At 36.7% G+C, this 18,826-nt stretch overlaps 1 protein-coding gene across 1 annotated transcript; it reads left to right on the top strand.

Moving 5' to 3' along the window:
• The first annotated feature begins 147 nt into the window (after positions 1–147).
• LOC139697307 (inversin-like) lies at positions 148–14,626 on the top strand. The gene is made up of 11 exons (XM_071595974.1): positions 148–228; positions 953–1,177; positions 4,566–4,733; positions 4,890–5,004; positions 5,169–5,341; positions 5,468–5,636; positions 6,292–6,434; positions 10,886–10,990; positions 12,934–13,062; positions 13,322–13,431; positions 14,542–14,626. Exons 1-11 carry the CDS (start codon positions 148–150, stop codon positions 14,624–14,626), a joined length of 1,503 nt encoding a protein of 500 aa, XP_071452075.1.
• The last annotated feature ends 4,200 nt before the right edge of the window (positions 14,627–18,826 follow it).

The raw sequence follows: 18,826 nt of genomic DNA, 5'->3' as shown, positions 1-18,826 counted from the left end.
TTATCATTTTGCTATATTATCACTTCCTATTAATGAATGGAATTTGAATATATTTTAGAAGGTGGCCTCCGTTGGTTGGAATTCAGAGATAGACTTGGTAGAACACCATTAATTTATGCATGCCTTGGAAATTGGCCTGAATGTGTAATGGTGCTCTTAAGTGCTGGTGCTTCCCCTAGCTCAGTTGATTGCCATGGCCGTAATGCATATCACTGGGCTGCAAGAATGGTAAATATTTTCACCCTCTGATTTAGCAGTCAACACTATACCATTTTGTAAAACTCTTTAGAAAATTTCAGTTGGATTTCATAGTTTTGGAAGAGAACAAAAAGTTATACTTGATTCTCTTTCTTGTAATAAGAAAGGTTCCTAAAGTGAATAAAGAACGATCTAGGTTATTCCTGAATGAATTTCTTGCATTCTTATATGAAAAGTGACTTTTGGTTGGAATGAAGAACTTGCCCATATTTTTAAAAAAATCTACGGGGACATTGAAATATATGATCAAAACTACTTAGGTACTAAAACCACTAAAATTTGCTTTCTTCAGAAATGTTCAAAAGAGTCAATACCTTAAAGATGCTTTTAAACTGCAAGGAATTATTTGAGGGAACGTGGATGATGGACTGATATTGTGAACAATTTTCTCAATTTCAATTCTTGTAAAAAAATCTACAGAAATAAAGTAACATAAAATTAGGTTTAATCATGTTAAAATTTCAAATAAATTGTGTATAGAAGCTTACTTAGAATTAGGAAATTCTTTAAGAAAACTAAAGAGAAAATCCCTTTGGCACAAAAAAGTATTCATCTTTCTATTTTATGGTACGTATTATGGCTATTAAGTTCATATATTATTTGAATTAAAGAGGGCATCACGTAAACTTTTTGAGATGCCTGGCTTTTAGACAAAAGTGGATAGAGAAATTTAAATGTTTGAATTCCATTTCAGGGTTTGTATAGATGTTTCAAATTGATGTACAAGCATGAAAACAATCTGAAAGAATCCATCAAATGTGGAAATGAAGAAAGGATGGGCAAATGTGGATGGAGAAGGAAAGATGAGGATGGTGCCACACCTCTCCACCTTTCTCTCTGTGCCTCATCAACAAAATGCTGCAGTTTCATCATTGAAAATGCTGCCATTAGTGATATTAATTCCCAAGATGCTAAAAAAGTGAGTAATGAAGCATTTTCTTTTAAGATATTGCCCAAATCTTGTGACTTTAATATACACAATACATAACCATTAAATAAAGAAAATGAGCTGCTGAAAGACAGCAACATCAAAAACACAATTTACTTGTTGCTTGTTCAGCAGTCCCAAGAACCTTAATTAAAAAATAAGGTATGACTGAAAGTCAGTAAGGCATGAAGCATGGTGGGGTAGAATGACCCATGGATAAAGGGTTGGGACCAGAGGGATGGAGAGATTAAAAAGCTACTAGCTGCTGGGTGGGTGGAAAGAAAAAGGCAGTACAAAACGTAATCCCAAAGACTTAAATAATGACATGTCCATTTTAGTGTTTTGAGTTGATAAAGTGCAACTTTTTGAGGGTAAGAAGATATTATTATACACTATTACCATTGCTAAATAGGATGTTCGGGTGGAAGTATGTTATAGAACAGGGGAGAAGCAGAAGAGGATTTTTTAGGAAGCTGAGTGCTTTTTAATTCTAATGAGGGATATAATGTATTGGCTGATATAGAGTGCTGGGAAGATAGGGTATTTAAAGTAATATAGGTGTCAGAATAGGAATGGGATACATTTGAGAAGGTACTACTCAGGAAGGGTATGTTCAATGCAAGTGGGGTGGCTATATCTTGCAGGGTTGAAAGAAAATATAGATATTCTGGGATTTGGTGGGGATTCAACAACGGATCCGGTAGTCTTTTGATATCAATGAGGTTGGTAAGTAACGGAGAGGCATTTAGGACCTAATTTGGTGATAGTTTGATTGTTAGAAAGTTAAGGAAGGATAAATTTGAGGTATGTTCACAAGTAAAGTAGATGGATTAAATGCCGAATTGTTTTTCATTTTGTGTTGCAGAGGGATTGATGGCATGGAAGCTCTTGAGGTTCTGTAAGGTAATTTTTTGGTTTTGGGAGAAGTCTAGGTATTCTCGGTCAGGGCATGGAGACAGAAGAGATATTTGTTGAGACACTCAGGATTGTTTCAGATATGGTGAGTAGATGGGATAGACTGTTTGGTGTGAGATGAATACTGCTTAGGTGAATATATATGCTTTTTGTTTGTTAATACGAGCTGAGTTGTTCTATTTATGGTAAGGGAAGGAAATGTGAACGTCTGGAAATGTAATTTGAGAGGAGGCCTCTATCGACAGATAGAGTAGGAAAGTGTAATCTTCAGGCTCGGAATAAAAGATGTAAGGGATTTGATGGCATACTGCCAAAGAAGGAAAGTGCATCAATTGTCTACAGTATGATTTCATGATTTTGATTTTGACCCTGCTTAATTCAAAATTTCATGCAATTTAAAGCTGAAAATCTATGGGCAGGAGCTTGTGTGCTCTTGGCCATAGAAGTATAGTACAGATGTTATGCACAGGTAAATCAGAAGAGTTATGCCTACAATAAACTTTGAAGCCAGCCATTATCTGGTTCTACAAATTACGTATATCATTTATTTGAAAATCTTTCTCCAAAATATTCAATGCCTTTAGCAGTTTGAATTTTGGAAAGTTGAAAATATACATTTTGAAAGCATTGAGTTTCAGCCAATCGTCCCGCGCAACAAGAACTACATGAACCCGAAACATGACTTCTTTTTATTAGATGAATGAATAATATTAGAAATGATACAAGTTTAAGCAGCATATTAATATTAAATCTGCATAGACTATAAGGCATTTCTGTTTACCTCTACTATGGGTACGTCATAAGTCATCCAACTGAATGTTGGGGCCTTCCCTCAATAAAGATAGCTCATTGGTAAGCCTTATCCATTGTTAACTGTCTGAATGCAAGAATTTTATTCTTTCCCTATCTTCAATCAGTCCCTGTCATCAAATAAATAGGTAGATATGGAAAGAGAAGTCAAGATCACTCTGCTTTCAGGACCTGATTCTTAGAGTCAAATCCTCTAAGGTAGGGGTGTTCGGAAGGTGATGTTATTATCACCCATAGAAGAGAAGTAAATAACAAAAACTGCGGAGGACATCAAATACCCTCTCTCCTCCTAAAGCCCTTTCAAGTCGCCTATTAAAATGCTTCCAAATTTATTCTGAAACTATAATTGCCAGTGACTTTTTATTAGGGTTACCCTCTTGGAGGTTTATTATACCAAGAATCTGATATTCAAGGAAAGGAATGAGAAGTACTACAATGACTTTTGTGCAATGTTGGGCAATTAATGATAAAATGCATGCTCCTTCAACAAAAGAAACAAAGGGTGACTCTCAAATGTTTACTCACACATGTCAAAACTGAATGTACAAGGAGGAGTCAATGGTCTGCCATCATAACACATACATGCAAAGTCTGGTAGTAGTAGTAGTAGTTTTGAGGGGAGGCGACTGACAGCTAAGGTCATTTGCGCCATAGGGGAAGTACAGGAAAGGATGAAGGGTGGAGAGAAACCCGGCGTCGGCATTAGCCTACTCTTTACGAAAGGTGCCAAGGGGTCCGCGGCTTAACGTCCCATCCAACGGACGGCGTACTCACTCAAAGTGCCCTCCACAAAGCACCTCAAGTAGGGATCGAGATATCTCTGAAAAATATTCAACACCGCCAGGATTTGAACCCGCTCCCTCAGGGTGGGAAGCCAGTACGTTAGCCCCTGCACCATCTCGATCCTGTGCAAAGTCTGTCTAGGAAGGATCCAGTCATGCAATATTTTGAGAAAAATAGCCTAACTAGAACAATGAGGCCTTATGCTCCTTCTAAGTACTCCCATTGGGACATCAAACACTCATTCCAGTATCTCTTCCACTTTTCAAAACAATCAGCAAAGTCCTTTTATGGAATGCTCATCAGCCGTCTTATTGCATTCTCTTTTATCTCATCAAAATCAAGAATTTAGTAATGCAGTTAAAAGGGACTTGTTCCAAGCTGCAAAAAATTACTCAGGTTTTCTAAAAAGGTCATAACTGGAGAGAAGAATAGGTCTACGGCTACGACACTGAAACAAAAACCCAGTCTTTCCGACAATGAATTGACGAGTAAAAGGAGAATGCGACAAGGCAGCTGATGACCGTACCTATAAAGGACTTTGCAGATTATTTTGAAAAGTAGAAGAGACACTGGGATTAGTGTGTGAGCCCCAAGGGAAGTACTTTGAAGAGGAATAAGACCTCATTGCTCTAGGTAGGCTATTTTTTCAAAATATTGCATGGATGAATCCTTTCTGAACAGACCCCATAGTTAGTTGTTATTAAGGTTTAATAAATATCCAACCTGCACAATTTGGATTCAAAATTTTGTTTAAGGATTTTATTTTAATATCATGTCATCAGATGCTATAAGATTCAGCCAAATTATGACTGTGTCCATTGTTTTGGGTTATACATGCATGTTAATTCCCTTTCCACAATTTTCATCACAGAGAACACCCCTGCATTGGGCATCAGCTGCAGGAAATGCAGAAGGAATTAAGCTTTTACTGAGGAAAAATGCCAAGGTAGATTTAATGGATGAAAATGGAAAGCCACCCTTCTTCTATGCTGTCAGCTCACTAAAACATACTGCTGACTTATGCTTGAAAATTCTCTTGGTAAGATATTTGAAAAAATTTGCACTGTGCGTACCATCACATTGACTTTTCTTTATTTTTCTTCTCAAATGTTGACATTGCCTTTTAAAATTATTCCAAAACCTCAGGTTTGTTGTATCATGGGATGCAGTTTAATGATTACATCAATTTTACTAGGAAAACTCTCTGGGTCCTTTGAATTGGAATGACAATGAAGGAAGATGTGCTCTGCACTTGGCTGTTGCTGATCAACCAGATGGTTCAGAAATAGTAAAAATTCTTGTTAAATATGGTTAGTGATAACAATGATAATAATATTTGTTGTTGTTCTGAGAAAGAACCACTTAACACAAAATCATAATTTTCAAAATATAGAACACATTTCGTTTCAGTTGTATCACAATAAATAGGCTTAATACAATATTTCTTTACGGATGATAAATTATTTGTTTCAAGGAAAATTCATGCAAGTTAGGGATAAAGTTGGAAGGACTCCAGTGCATTGGGCAGCAATACTTGGAAAATCCCATACATTAATGATACTGCTAGCACATTTTCCCGACATTTTGTCTTCTCAGGATGAGTATGGTGCAAATGCACTACATTATGCTGCAATGTTCAATTACATAGTAAGTCTATATGCTATCATGCTTTTATTCATTATACTCTTTTCCCATTTGAGAGTGTTGGAATTTACTAAGAAATTGACTGTATTGTGACTGGCAGCTGTTTTGAGGGTACATTCACTCTTATAGGAAATCATTGAACAAATTACTGCAGTAGACTCCACTTCATTGGAAGATGAAGACATAAAAGGACAAGCACCTTTGTTGTGGGCAGTAGGCAATAACTCATGTGTAGCAGTTCAGAAGCTGATCAATGCTGGAGCAAACATTGAACATCTTGATGAAGCAGGACATTCAGGTGAATCTTCTGATGACTTTTCAATTGTCTAGAGTCATCATAGAATTTAATTAACTAAATTTATTTTGTAATTTCACATAGTATAGGACTTGGTAAAAACTGAGCAAGGTCTATGCTTACATTTGTACCTTGTTTAAGTTGATATTTTTAATTTTGAATGAAAATATACTCCAGAGAATGCAAATGAAACATATGAAAGGAAACTTATCAAGTGTCATTTTGTTCTCATGAACAGAATGTGTAAAATGCTTTCATGAGTTGGAAAAACGTTATTATTGTGACCAAATAGATCAAGATTGAATAAATTAAGCTAGGCCAGAAGTACACACCTGGTATCTATTGAATCATCTTGGTACATAGTATCAAAGCAAGAAAACACACTATACATATATTAGAAGTAAGATATTTTTTCTCCTAAGAGGACATATTTATCTAACTATGAGTCAAGTCAATATTTTGTAATGAAGGATAATTTGTTGAGAATTTATATAATATAAATGTCATCAATTTTTTCAATCTTTGTTATAAATGCTCAGTGTATATAATCACTCAGCTAAGTAAGTATGATTAATTCTATAATACCTAGAAAGAAAGTCATGATTGAAGTGAAATTATTATAATTAAATAAAGGCTTTTCTGATTTGTGAATTTTTAGGTTTGCACATTGCCGTGATGAATGGTTACACAGAGTGTGTAACATTACTATTGCAAGTAGGTGCAAAAGTAAATAGCGAGGATAAAGTTGGTAATTCACCATTTGCATCTGCATGCCAGAATGGTTGCCTTGATATTATTATGGTAAGTGATTTAACATGCTGTGATAATTATTTTGGTAATTTGCTTGTAAGGATTTGACAAAGTAAAACTCAAAATATTTGCAACAGTCAAAAAGACACACAATGTGTTATACGAGGGTCATCCGGAAAGTAGTACCCGTTCGTGCCGCATGAAGTGCTGACGACGCGAGTAGCCGCTGGACGAGGTCAGATAGCTTCAGTGGCTTGTCTGCCTTCTCTGAGCCAAGTTGCGTGACGCTAGCATTGCCTGTGTTGTTTCTGTGATTGTTTACAATGTTTAAAAAAATTGAGAACGCCGCCAGTTGTGAAGTGAGGGCAGTGATTAAATTCCTCAATGCAAGAAACGTTCGCCCATGTGATATTCATCGCCAATTAAAGGAGGTGTATGGAGACAATGTAATGGACGAGTCGTCTGTTCGGCGGTGGTGTCGCAACTTCAACATGGGGAGGGGGAACACACACGACGATGAGCGTTCGGAGAGACCGTCTGTCATTACAGACCAACTGGTGAGCTCAGTTGACGAATTCGTGAGGAACGATCGGCGCGTCACAATTGATGACATCTGTGAGCATTTTCCCAATGTTTCTCGAACAATTGTTCATGAAATTGTTAAAAACCATCTGCATTATGCAAAAATTTGTGCAAGATGGGTCCCTCGCGTATCTCAATGAGCTGGCGGCGAAGGACTATGCAGCAGGAATACAGAAACTTGTCACACGTTATGACAAATGCCTTAATTTGCTTGGAGATTATGTTGAGAAGTAGTTTAAAGTATCCTCTTTCAAATAAAATTTTTTATGTTTGTTAATATTTACTTTTGTCTTTTTATTTCACGAACGGGTACTACTTTCCGGATGACCCTCGTACATATAAAGAATGAATATAATGTTGTGCATGTTTTGACTCAGAATAGAGCCAAATACCTAGATGGTAAATTATATCAAGCTACCAGCATCATTAATAACTTAATATGATTGCTTGACTGTAGGAGTATGTGGAATGTTTTTGACTTCTGACTGAGTAGAGAGGACAAAGTTGATGGTAATATTATGAAATATAGGAGTAGATTGGAGGCATATGCAACTTATTTGAAACTTATATATGAATCATATGGCATAGGTAAGGGTAGCAGAGGGAGAATATGGGCAGAGGTTGCATTATTGATGGTACTTTTCAGCAGATACACCAAGGAAATGTTGACAGTGGCATGAGAAGGACTTGAGATGAGAATAAAAGTGGGTGGTGAATTGATTAAGTAGTTAGGTTTCTAGATGATCAGGTAATAGTTAGTTAGATACCCAAGTGACATGAAAACTAAATCAATGAGATTCTCAAAAAGTAGAAAAGCTAAGATTAGCCTAGAAGTAGGAAAGAATAAACTAGAACAGGTAAAGCAGTTCATGCAGCATTTTATAGGAAAATGGGCATAGTAGGGGGAACAACCAACTACAGTATTCAGCCAGGCGGTTGGTTTGATAGGTGAGGGTAGAATCCATCTAATATTGTGCCCAACGGCATTTGAAATTCACACATCAGTGTCTGGGGGCCAGTTCCTTACCCTGTGCCACCTTTGGTTTCCCAGGAAGATCTAATACCTGAAAAATAATAGATTGGGCAAAGCTGAGGGTGATGCCCTGAGGCATCACCCACATTGAACAATTGCCCTCTTGTCAGTAACCCAGGGGTCATCCTGCAGGACTTACACACTATCTGTGGTGACACTAGGAGAAATATTGCAGTGGTGAAAGAAGTATTTATAAGAAGAAGAGAACCAATGGCAGGGACCTAAACTAAGTAAAAATGCTTATCATACTAATCATAATTCTTTGGTATTGCGATCATTGCACTCCTTTGAAAGTCTTCATGAAGTCATCCATCTTTGAATCTTTGATTATTTCATACAGATTATCCTTGGCTTTGTTTCTGAGTGCCTTGATGATGCCTCTTTCGATTTTGTCTTCTCCAGGAGCTTTGTTTTTCTTCACGTCTCTTCTTGCTATATTGAATTTTCTCCTCAGTATGTATGAGACCTGATTTTCATCATCCGTTTCACTCTTGTCCTTCATCAGCTTTTCTTCTAGTGGCCTTGGATCTTGGCAAAGTTCTTCGACGTATTGCTTCCATCTATTGCCGATATCTTCACCTTCTATCAGTATATCCCCATTTACATCCCTGATGTGGTTGCTTTTCATTTTCCTTTCTTCTAAATGTTTCTTCACCAGTTTGTATGCTGTGTCAGAATTCCCCTTCTTCATATTTTAGTTGATTTCAATGCAGCAGCCATCTATCCAATTCTCCATGGCCTTTTTGCATTCTCGGTTGACTTGGTTCTTAAGCTTCTTGTAGAGCCTTTCCTCATCATCATTCCTGGTGTTCTTGTATTTTCTTCTTTCTTCTATTAGCTCCCTGATCTCCGTCATGATCCATAGTTTCTTCGTGTCGGCTTTCTCTCTCACCAGTTGCTCTTCTGCAACTTCTGTGATTTCCCTCTTCAGTTTATCCTATCTCTCTTTGGTGCTCCTTTCTCCTTCATCACATAGTTTGCTGTCAATGACCGCGGAGAATCTGTATCTGTTGTCTTTTTCTACCAGCAATTTTGAGTCCCACCTTTGCTCTTTTTTGGCCTTCTTAATATTCTTGCAGTGAACTTGGCTCTCCATGATTACTAGGTTGTGATCTCTACTTATGCCTGCACCTGAATAGTTCTTGCACTGCTTCACCTGGTTCTTGTATCTCCATCTTACTAGTATGTAGTCTATTTGGTATCTCGCAATATCCCTTAGCATCTTCGATGTATACCTCCTTTGTCAATGTTGTTCAAAGAGGGTATTAGCTAATACCTTATTCTTCTCATTGCAGAACTCGAGAGTCTTTCCCCTTTGGCGTTCCATTTTCCCAGCCCAAAATTTCTGATGCTTCGTCCTTCTTTTCCTACACCCAAGACTGCATTCCAGTCTCCTATTATTATGACATTTTCTTTCCTCTTCACCTGTCCGAGGATTTCTTCCGTTACCTCTTACACTTCTATTTCTTCTTCTGTATGGCTAGACGTCAGCATGTATACTTGCATGATTGCGGTATCCGTGGGCTCTTCCTGCTTCACCATCAGAATTCTCTCATTGTACGGCAACATTGCCTTTACTCTTCTACCCCATTCTTTTTTCAGTATGATGCCAATGACTGCAATCCTCCGGTCATCTCCTGAGTATATAACTTGATATCCATCTCTGCAGTAGTCGTCTGCTCCCATCCACTTGATCTCACCAACTCCCAGCCTTTCCATTTCTATCTTGGCGTTCTCCAGCTTTCCACTCACCCCTAAGGATCTTACCCTTGAGGATGTACCCTTCCCAGTAGTCCCCACCTGGATATCCAATTCCAAGGGACTATTTTACCTCCAGAATATTTTACCAGGAAGGATCCCATCATGTCATAAATAGGTTGAGTGCATGGCTGCATCTCCTCGGGAGACTAATGCAGTGGTTTCCTGTTACCTTCCACATCACACTTCTTTGGTCGATTCTGTGAACTTCACTCTCACCCAAAGCTGTAGCTGTTGATGCCGGACTCCTTGATCGGCACCATCAATGCCTTCTTCTGAGAGCTGCTTCCTCTCAATAGTGAGGTCATTTTGTGTTGCATGTAAAAGTTGTCACTGTTTTACTAGTAAATATTTTCCGACAAAATAGCCAGAAAAAAATATTCTTCATGTATGGTCTCAAACCTGCGACCCTCAAAATACACTACCACTGGTCCCTGGTCCCCCCAGGGTGGATCACATTGCTATTGATATTTTTTGGCCATCCTCATCCCACTGATGATATCCCCTTAACTAGCCTCAACCCCCTCCATCTCAGAAGAAAATTGTAACTTCTAGTCAATTGCTGTCAATCCTACAACTTCCACAGAACCACACATTATCCACCCCTTCCTTGTTCCTAGTTTACTGGTATCCACACTAGAAAACCTCTGAATCCTTCCAATCTATTTAAAAATTTTTTATCACAGAATATTCTATATTTTCAGCGGTAATTAAATCAGTTTGCATATTATTTAATATGGTATTATAATATAGAAAATAGATTATGAGAAAAAATCTATATGATGGAGCTGGAAAAAAAAAACAAGCCACTTTTCCTTATATTAATTATTTCCAAAAATGTGTGTGGTTGAAATGGAAAGAAAGATAACATTTCTACTTAAAGTTATAACTTTCATCAAATGAAAACCAAATCTGTTTTAATTTGGTGGGTAATCACCTGTGTATGTAGGTATGTGCTTAGTTGCAAACATAATTCTATCATATTAATGATGACAGATCTCAGCATATTTAACTGACAAAGATTGTCGTAAGTGTATTCTAAACTCTTAAAATTTTTTATTTATCATAGCTGTTAATTCACGGATCAATGATGAGATAATAATAAAATGTATTATGTTCTCATTTTCAGTACCTTGCAAAACATGGAGCTGTAATTGAAACAACAAATAGCTATGAGAGGAAGCCAATCCACTTAGCAGCTTATGGCGGTCATACATTAATTGCTGATTATTTGGTAATTATGCCGCTGATTTGCATCGGGAATTGAAGTGTAACATTCCAATTTTAATATCCAAAGTGTGACTAAAACTACCAAATGATTTGACATAAGCGGCATAATTATTTCTGGTGATGGTGCTAATTTATGAAGTGTTTTGGAGAGTAGTTCATAGCCTTTAATTGATGAAATCAGTTCTGTTACTATGGAGCATGGCTGATTGAACACTCTACATTTACAATTGAAGATTTTTTAATCAATCTCTCTGAAACTGTCGGCATATTTGGCAGCATCAATTGGATACTGAAAGAAATAGTTCAGTTCCAATGATAAAAACCTTTGTAAACTAGGGGCTTGAGGCAAATATCACAGCATGTACAGCTAGCCTGAATTATTGTATTTTTAAAGGAGAATTTTTCTATTGGAGGATTTCACTAGTAGATATATTTGATGGCTGTTTGATGAATTTTTATAGGAAAGGATTTGCATGTGGTGTTATCATTTTCATAGCAATCTGCCGCACCATGTTTCCAAAATATTTTGTCTCAATTCAATGATATTGTGTAGCCTGGTCATTCGTCAGACTTATCTGCATGTGTTTTTATATTGTAGAGTTCTCTGAAGAGTTCGAGCTTGCTGTGATTAATTTCATGACCTTGAGAATGTAAAGGAAGTCATCTGATCTAAAATTAGACAAAGCACATTAAATTTTATATAATCTGCTTCACTTTCAGGCATGCTTCTGCTCTACTTTGTTGGCATTAGGTACTGTAAAAGAAAAGTTAAAAAAGCTATTTCCGTCACTTTTATCTGAGTAATACAGGATATGTCAACATAGCCTCCTTTTTTCAAATGCAAAACACTTTCAAAAGAGGAAGTTATGTTGCTGCAACCTGCATATGTTTTCAACCCCAAATATGCTTTTCACTTGGGTAAAAAAGGTTTTAGGATGTTGGCAGACAAGATTTTTGTTCCCACAGGGTGAATATCGAAGTAGCACCATCAAGAAATACCTCAAGTCATTCTCCACCAAACACACTGGACACCACAATGATTTCAAACAATAATTTACATGTTAATGGCAAAGATTATTAAGTGGAATTTTTTTAACAATTGAAAATTTATGTGAATCCAAATCACTCACTACTACTTTTGTAAATTATTTCATTTGTTTTAAACGTTCATGCATTGTTTTTAAATGTATTACTGATAATAATTGCTTACCCTATGTTTCCCATTCCATCCCTTGACCCATTTGCCACCAAATGATCCCAATGGCTGCCAACCATACAAAGTTTGACTTCCAACATTGGGGAGAAAATTAGCAAGTGTCACTTATTCAAGACAATGGAATGCCATAAAGTTGAGTTTTTGGTTACAACTTGTTTGAATACTATGGCCCGTATGCTACTAATGACCTCAGTAGAGGTGTTATCTACGATGGTGATTATTGCACTCATTAATCAACTATACGTATAAGTAAACAGGTATATCCATGAGGTAACAACTCCACAGTGAAACAAAACTGTCTACTTTACTATCTTGGCGAGTATTAATTTAATATTTTATTCCAGATGATTTAATTCTACTAATTAATGAATTTTTTAATATAGTTTGTCCATTGTAACATTTGTGATTCCCTATTTCCCTGTAGTATAGCAAAAGCAACATTAAACCCCTCACCTCAGTTTAAACTTGTCTTGACTTCAATTAATGTGGCGCCACCAAGATATCCAGCATTTGTATATTTATTTTTTACATTTATTTTCCAAAGAAAAGTTTTGCATCACAATTTTCTAAAAAAGTTTTCTTCTGAAACAGCTTTTTCATGTTACTGAATAAAAGGGAATATTCATTAGACACCTGTTGTGAATACATTCATCATGTACTCAGTATTGTACAGCGCTTTGTTTTTTTGTACCAGTAAATGAATTTATTCATTTCTTTCATCTTATGTCAAGATAAGAAGTGGCTGTGATATAAATTGCAAGGACATCCAAGGCTTAACTCCATTGCATATTGCCTGCTATAGAGGACATCTAGATTTTGTCTCCCTGTTATCTGAAAGGGGAGCATGGCAGAACATGCAAGTGAGTTCATTTCAAATATGCTAAATTAAATTTAGATTATAAAACATGTGATAGAATGTGCATTAATTGAGCTTTTATTTTATTGTTCAACTAAAAAATACTGATTTTAATTAATTTTTTACTAATGTAAAATGTCTCATTGGCAATACATAAGGAATGCCATATTTAAAAAATGATGAAGCCTATTTCTATTATGTATATATTTTAACTAATATATTACCTGAACCCTATATCTTAATGTGTTCAATTATTAATTTAGGATAACATTGGATGGACACCATTGCACTATGCTGTCTACAGCAACCACTGGGAAGTAGCTCAGAGTCTACTGGATCATTGTGCTAATCCCAATATACTCAACAAAGATGGGTAATGAAACAGACTAAAATAATTTTAATTAAAGTTACTCCAACTCCAAATTTTAGGGTGAATGTTATTAGCTGTAACCATCACCAGCCTAGATAGCTGAACCTTAAAGCCCTCTAATAAAACAGAAGCCATTGCTTTCATTCTCATTAGGAGAATTTCCCAAGGCTTGGCTTGGATTTTTGTGATTGTCCTTGTTGTTATGTTCTGTTTAATAATTTAAAGTGGGGATCACAATGGTGCGGTGGCTGATGTACCTGAAGTGGCTTCCCACCCAGAGGGCCCAGGTTTGAATCCCTGAGGCAGCAGATATTTTTCAGTGGTATCCCCATCCCTACTTGAGGTGCATTGTAGAAGGCACTTAGAGGGAGTACACTATCCATCAGATGGAGCATTAAGCTTCGGGCACCTTTCATTAACAGTAGGCTAATACTGATGCCAGGTTTCTCTCAACCCTTCATCCTTTCCTGTCCATCCCTAATGGCGCAAACAACCTCAGCTGTTAGTCATCTCTCCTAAAACTACTACTATAATTCAATTAAACAGCCAACTTTTCTACTTTCAGGAAGTTTTTTCAATTTTTAAATATTTATACTTGCTTTACTGTCTTTTGATAAATTATTTGGGCAGTCCCACTCATTATATGACTATCTATAAGGAATTTTACTAATGTTAAAACACTCAGGGTACAATCCAGAGTGGGTTCTCTGTTAGTGATTGTGTGCTTCCACTGCATATATGGATGTTATAAAGTGGTTTCTAAGTTACATTCATTGAGGCGATAGTGTTACATGACTGAACATATCTTTTTCAAAAGCTTTGCATCAATTAAAAACCCTTTTAATTTATTTCAAGTCCCCTGGTTAACTTTGTATATTAAAAGCATGGCCACAAGTCATAGATATCTGTAGCTTTTCCCAAATAAGAATATGACATGTTTCATAGAGAAACAAGAGTAGTGGTAAAATAGGGCATTTAATGATTTATCTATGGCCAAAAGATTTTTTCATCATGGACTTGATTGAGATTGAGCCATATGAATTTGATTCTGTTGCTGAGACTGATAGACTATATATGGCTGCTAATTAAATTTATTTATTTCCTCAATTCCAGGAAAACAGTTCTGGATATCTGCTATGATGCAGAAAATACTATGTTTGTGAATCAACTCTTGAAATATGGTGCCATTAAAGGTTAATGGAAGGTCAAAACTGCCTCGCAAAGGCAGCAATTCTACATTTCATGAATTTTTCAATTAGACTAGCAATTTGTAAATTATTATAACTTCTTTTATGAACATGACAATATTGAATTGTTGATATTTTTATTAATTTTAATTCTTGATTGGCCGTCAGTATCGGTAATGATTTTAAGATGATTACTATTTTAGTTGGTATTTATTTTATGTCTCTGAAAATATGACAACTGTTTCTATTTTATTCTCTTTGAAAATAATAATTATATAAATAAAGGATTAATATGAGCAGGTTTGGCAAAATTTGTTCCAAGGACATGATTTTGTCTGTTAAACCAAGAATTTATGAATTAAAATGTCACCTGCAAAAATTTACCTTGGACTTATAATGTTTTAATATCAGTTTCTAGCAATAAAGATAGAAAAAAATATGCAAAAATGTCTAGTCTCTCTACAAGCTTTTTTGAAATTTCCCATCTTCCTTTTACAAATAACGTAAGTACCTATGGTGACAATTTAAAGAAAACGAACATTTTCTAGGTAGTAAGCAGTGTCATTATGGTGGCATGTTAGGCAGGAGTTGGAAAGGGGGTCTATGAACTGCAATTGATAAATGTTGGGTAAAGGAAAAGAAAGAAACAGTTAAAGGCATCGCGGGCCCAAATTGATCTCACCCAGTACTGGTAAAGCATCACTTAAATCCACTACATCAGTAAGCAATTAATGAGAATCAATTCAGCAATTCAATGCATGCTAAATGGATATTAATATGCTGAATAAATTTTTGAGAAAATTCACCATACACCAAATACCACCTAAAATAAATTTCACAATCTGCAAATGTCACAAAGAAAGTTACCCAGAAATAAGCATTAAACAGACTGCCACCACATTGCTTCTCTTTTTTACTCTCTCTTCCAGGATTGATTATAAATGTTATTCCATCTTCACCAATGTTAAAAACATACATATACTATAATTTTAAGTGTTCTTGACATGCAGTCCGCTGCATGGACTAAATAACACATTTCCATTAATGGTGGTACCAGAAGTAGCAGCAATAAGAAAAGAAATAGCTTTATTTATGTAGACAGAAATAAAATTCTGATTAAAATTTCACAATTTAATTTTGAACATGACATGTGCTACAACATTATGCAGTGTAGTACCCATGAAACGTTACTGACAGTAATATGAAAAATGGTTTGTTTCTTGTAGGGTATGTCTCTTAAATCGAATGTGTAGAGCACAGCACATTTACATATACTCCAGTAGTGATGAAATGTTAAAAAATTGTATTTATTTATATTTTCTCATATTTACGTTGATAAATGTAAGTGACAACTTTTTACAAGCTATTACTTCAGTAATAGACGCAGCGAAATATCATAACCAGACTTCACATGATATGATGACCGAGTAATTTTATGGACGGCTGCCTCTTAACCAGAACAATCACCTCTGCCTGCTTTAGGCACGAATTTTTTAAGCTGAGGGGAATTGAAGAGGATTGGCCTAAATGGGATTGATTTTTACACTTTTCGCGCCGGCGGATCACGACTGAGAATGCTTCCGAAGCTAGGAGTTACAAGGAGTGTCTCTAATTCCCCGCTGCACGGATCTCTCCAAATCACGTGGCAGAGCAGATAAATCCCCAGATACACCCCTAGGCGACCAACTCAGCCAGTAGCCGTACCCTCCCCTTGGTTGTAAGGAATGGCCCACCTCGACCCTCAGTCGTAATTTACCTCGCTTTTCACAGCATAAATATGTAAGCTAGAAAATTATTTATTTCTTTTTCGCAGACGGCATACAACTTTAACTGTAACTATTCGGTTAACTTTGATGACGATCTTTCCTACATTACCATGCGTTAGTATTAAATGCGTTGTTATTACTTGTGCAACTAAAAATCGTCTTTGATTACAACAATTCCTACAATCATCACTTTAATTTCATACTTTTCATATCTCCGAAGCGCGAATTAAACCAAAGGAATAAGAATGGTTTTTTTTAGCGAAGAGGTGCGATTATTCCACTTGTACGCTTTTCCCCCGTTCCACAAATTGTAGCGTTAGACGCCAAGTGCATCCGTTGGTGACAGCGTCTCAATCTATATCTGCACACCTTTACTTCTCGACGACGACGAAGATGTCTTGCCGTTTTTTAGGCGGCTTTTTTATTTCAGAGATCGCCTTATTTGGGCTTTTGCTCTGTGTCCTGTGTATTTTTTCCGTCTTTTCCTGGACTACCAATCCAGCGTCGTTTTTATTTCCCTTTTCCATTTTTTAATTGTCATTATATTCATTATTTATATATTATTTTTTTTTCCTATGTGTTAGGGGTTTAACACCATGTTTGGTCTTTTGTACTTATCGTATGGACCAATTTTGTTGATTTTAGTGTATGTCATAGCTTCGTTAGAATTTCCTTTCAGTTTTTCGAAGTAATTCTTAGTTTGCCTCAGTAAAAAGTTGTGTAGTGTCTCTATGTCTATTATTGTGTATATATTTTCGTTTTTCTCCCACGGAGGGAGTCCAAGGGCCAGTCTTAGTATTTTCCTTTCAGTGGTTTTTAATTTTTCCATTTGGGATCTACTCACTAGCCCCGTCCATGCAGGTGAGGCGTAGGTTAGGATTGGTCTTATAGTGGTTTTGTAGATTAATAATTTTATTTCCTGAGGGGTGGCGTTATTTCTTAGAATTTTTGCCAGTTGTGATGTTTGTATGGCCGCTTTTTGTCTTATTTCCTTAATATGGCTGTTAAAGTTTAATTTATCGTCAATGACAACTCCGAGGTATTTTATGGTGTTACTCCATTCAATCGGCTGCTGTCTGATCCTGATGCATTCGCAAGTAGTTTTTGTAGTTCTAGGGGGCGTGAATAGTATGGCTTTTGTCTTGTTTGTATTTATATGCAGTTTCCATTTTTTATACCATTTCACTATTTCATCCAGTGCATCTTGCGCTCTTTCTTGCATCGAGCTAATATTTTTTCCTTTAACAAGGATTGCAGCGTCGTCCGCGTATAGGGCAATTATGCTACGCCAGTCATTTCTGTTTCTTGGGAATTCGGCTGTATATATATTGAAGAGGAGGGGGCCTAGTATGGAGCCTTGTGGAACGCCGGCTTTGGCACTTGTGCTAGTACTTGTTTCTTCCCCCCATTTTACTTTAAAGGTTCTTCCGTTTAAGTAGGAAGTCGTCCACTTTACTGTCCATTTCGGGAATTTCCACTTTTCCATTTTGTGTATAAGTCCCCAATGCCATACCTTATCAAAAGCCTTTGATAGGTCTAGGAAGATACCAATGGTTCGTTCTTTTTTGTTAAAAGCGTCGCTGATGAAATCTGTGATTCTGTGAATTTGCTGGTCGGTGGAGTAGCCCTGGCGGAAACCAAACTGCTCTTTCGGAATTACTTCGTTCATTTCCGCATGTCTCCTAATATGTGGTGCAACTACCCTTTCTAATAGCTTACCGAGGTTGGAGAGGAGGGATATCGGTCTTAGGTGTTCTTCTATTATGGTTTTTCCCCCCTTTTTAGGGATGCATCTGATTAGTGCCTCCTTCCATTTTTTTGGGTAGTATCCCAAGCAGATTGAGGCGTTGAAAATTTTTACTAGATGTTCTCCTGCCGCTTCCGGGAGTCTTTTTAATAGTTCATTTGGGATGTTGTCCTCCCCAGGAGATTTCTTGTTAGGAAGTTTCGATATTGCTTCGGTAACATCTATTACTTTAATTTCCGGTGGTTTTTCCTTTGCCTCTATGTAGCTTCCGTGTTGCTGTTTTATTTCTCCGGTTTCAGTTCCCGAGTCATTTATCGTAAAAACCTTTTCGTAGAAGCTAGCCATATGTTTGGCTTTTTCCACGGACGTCGTGAGAGTCTTCGATTTTGCTTTTATATTCGGGTCGCTTGGTGGGGTTTTCCGCAGTTTCTTGGCTAGCCTCCACACAGAGTTGTTGCTTTTGTTTAGGTCGCTAAGTTGCTGATTAAATTTTTTGGTTCTTAATTCCTCTATTTGCTTTTTGATTTCGTAGTTATAGTCTTTAACCCTGTTTTTTAGGGCACGAGTGCCATGGCGGTAATATAGTCTTCTGAGCGTATTTCTTTCTTTGATAAGGGTTTTAACCTTATCGCTCAGCTTAAGATGATCGTCCAGCCGCCTCTTAGCTACCGGAATTGCTTTTTCTATGGCTTCAGATA

The sequence above is a fragment of the Hetaerina americana genome, unplaced genomic scaffold, assembly GCF_022747635.1.
Source record: "Hetaerina americana unplaced genomic scaffold, ioHetAmer1.1.p SCAF_72, whole genome shotgun sequence".
Lineage (NCBI taxonomy): Eukaryota > Metazoa > Arthropoda > Insecta > Odonata > Calopterygidae > Hetaerina > Hetaerina americana.
This window is presented reverse-complemented; position numbering and strand designations above follow the sequence as displayed.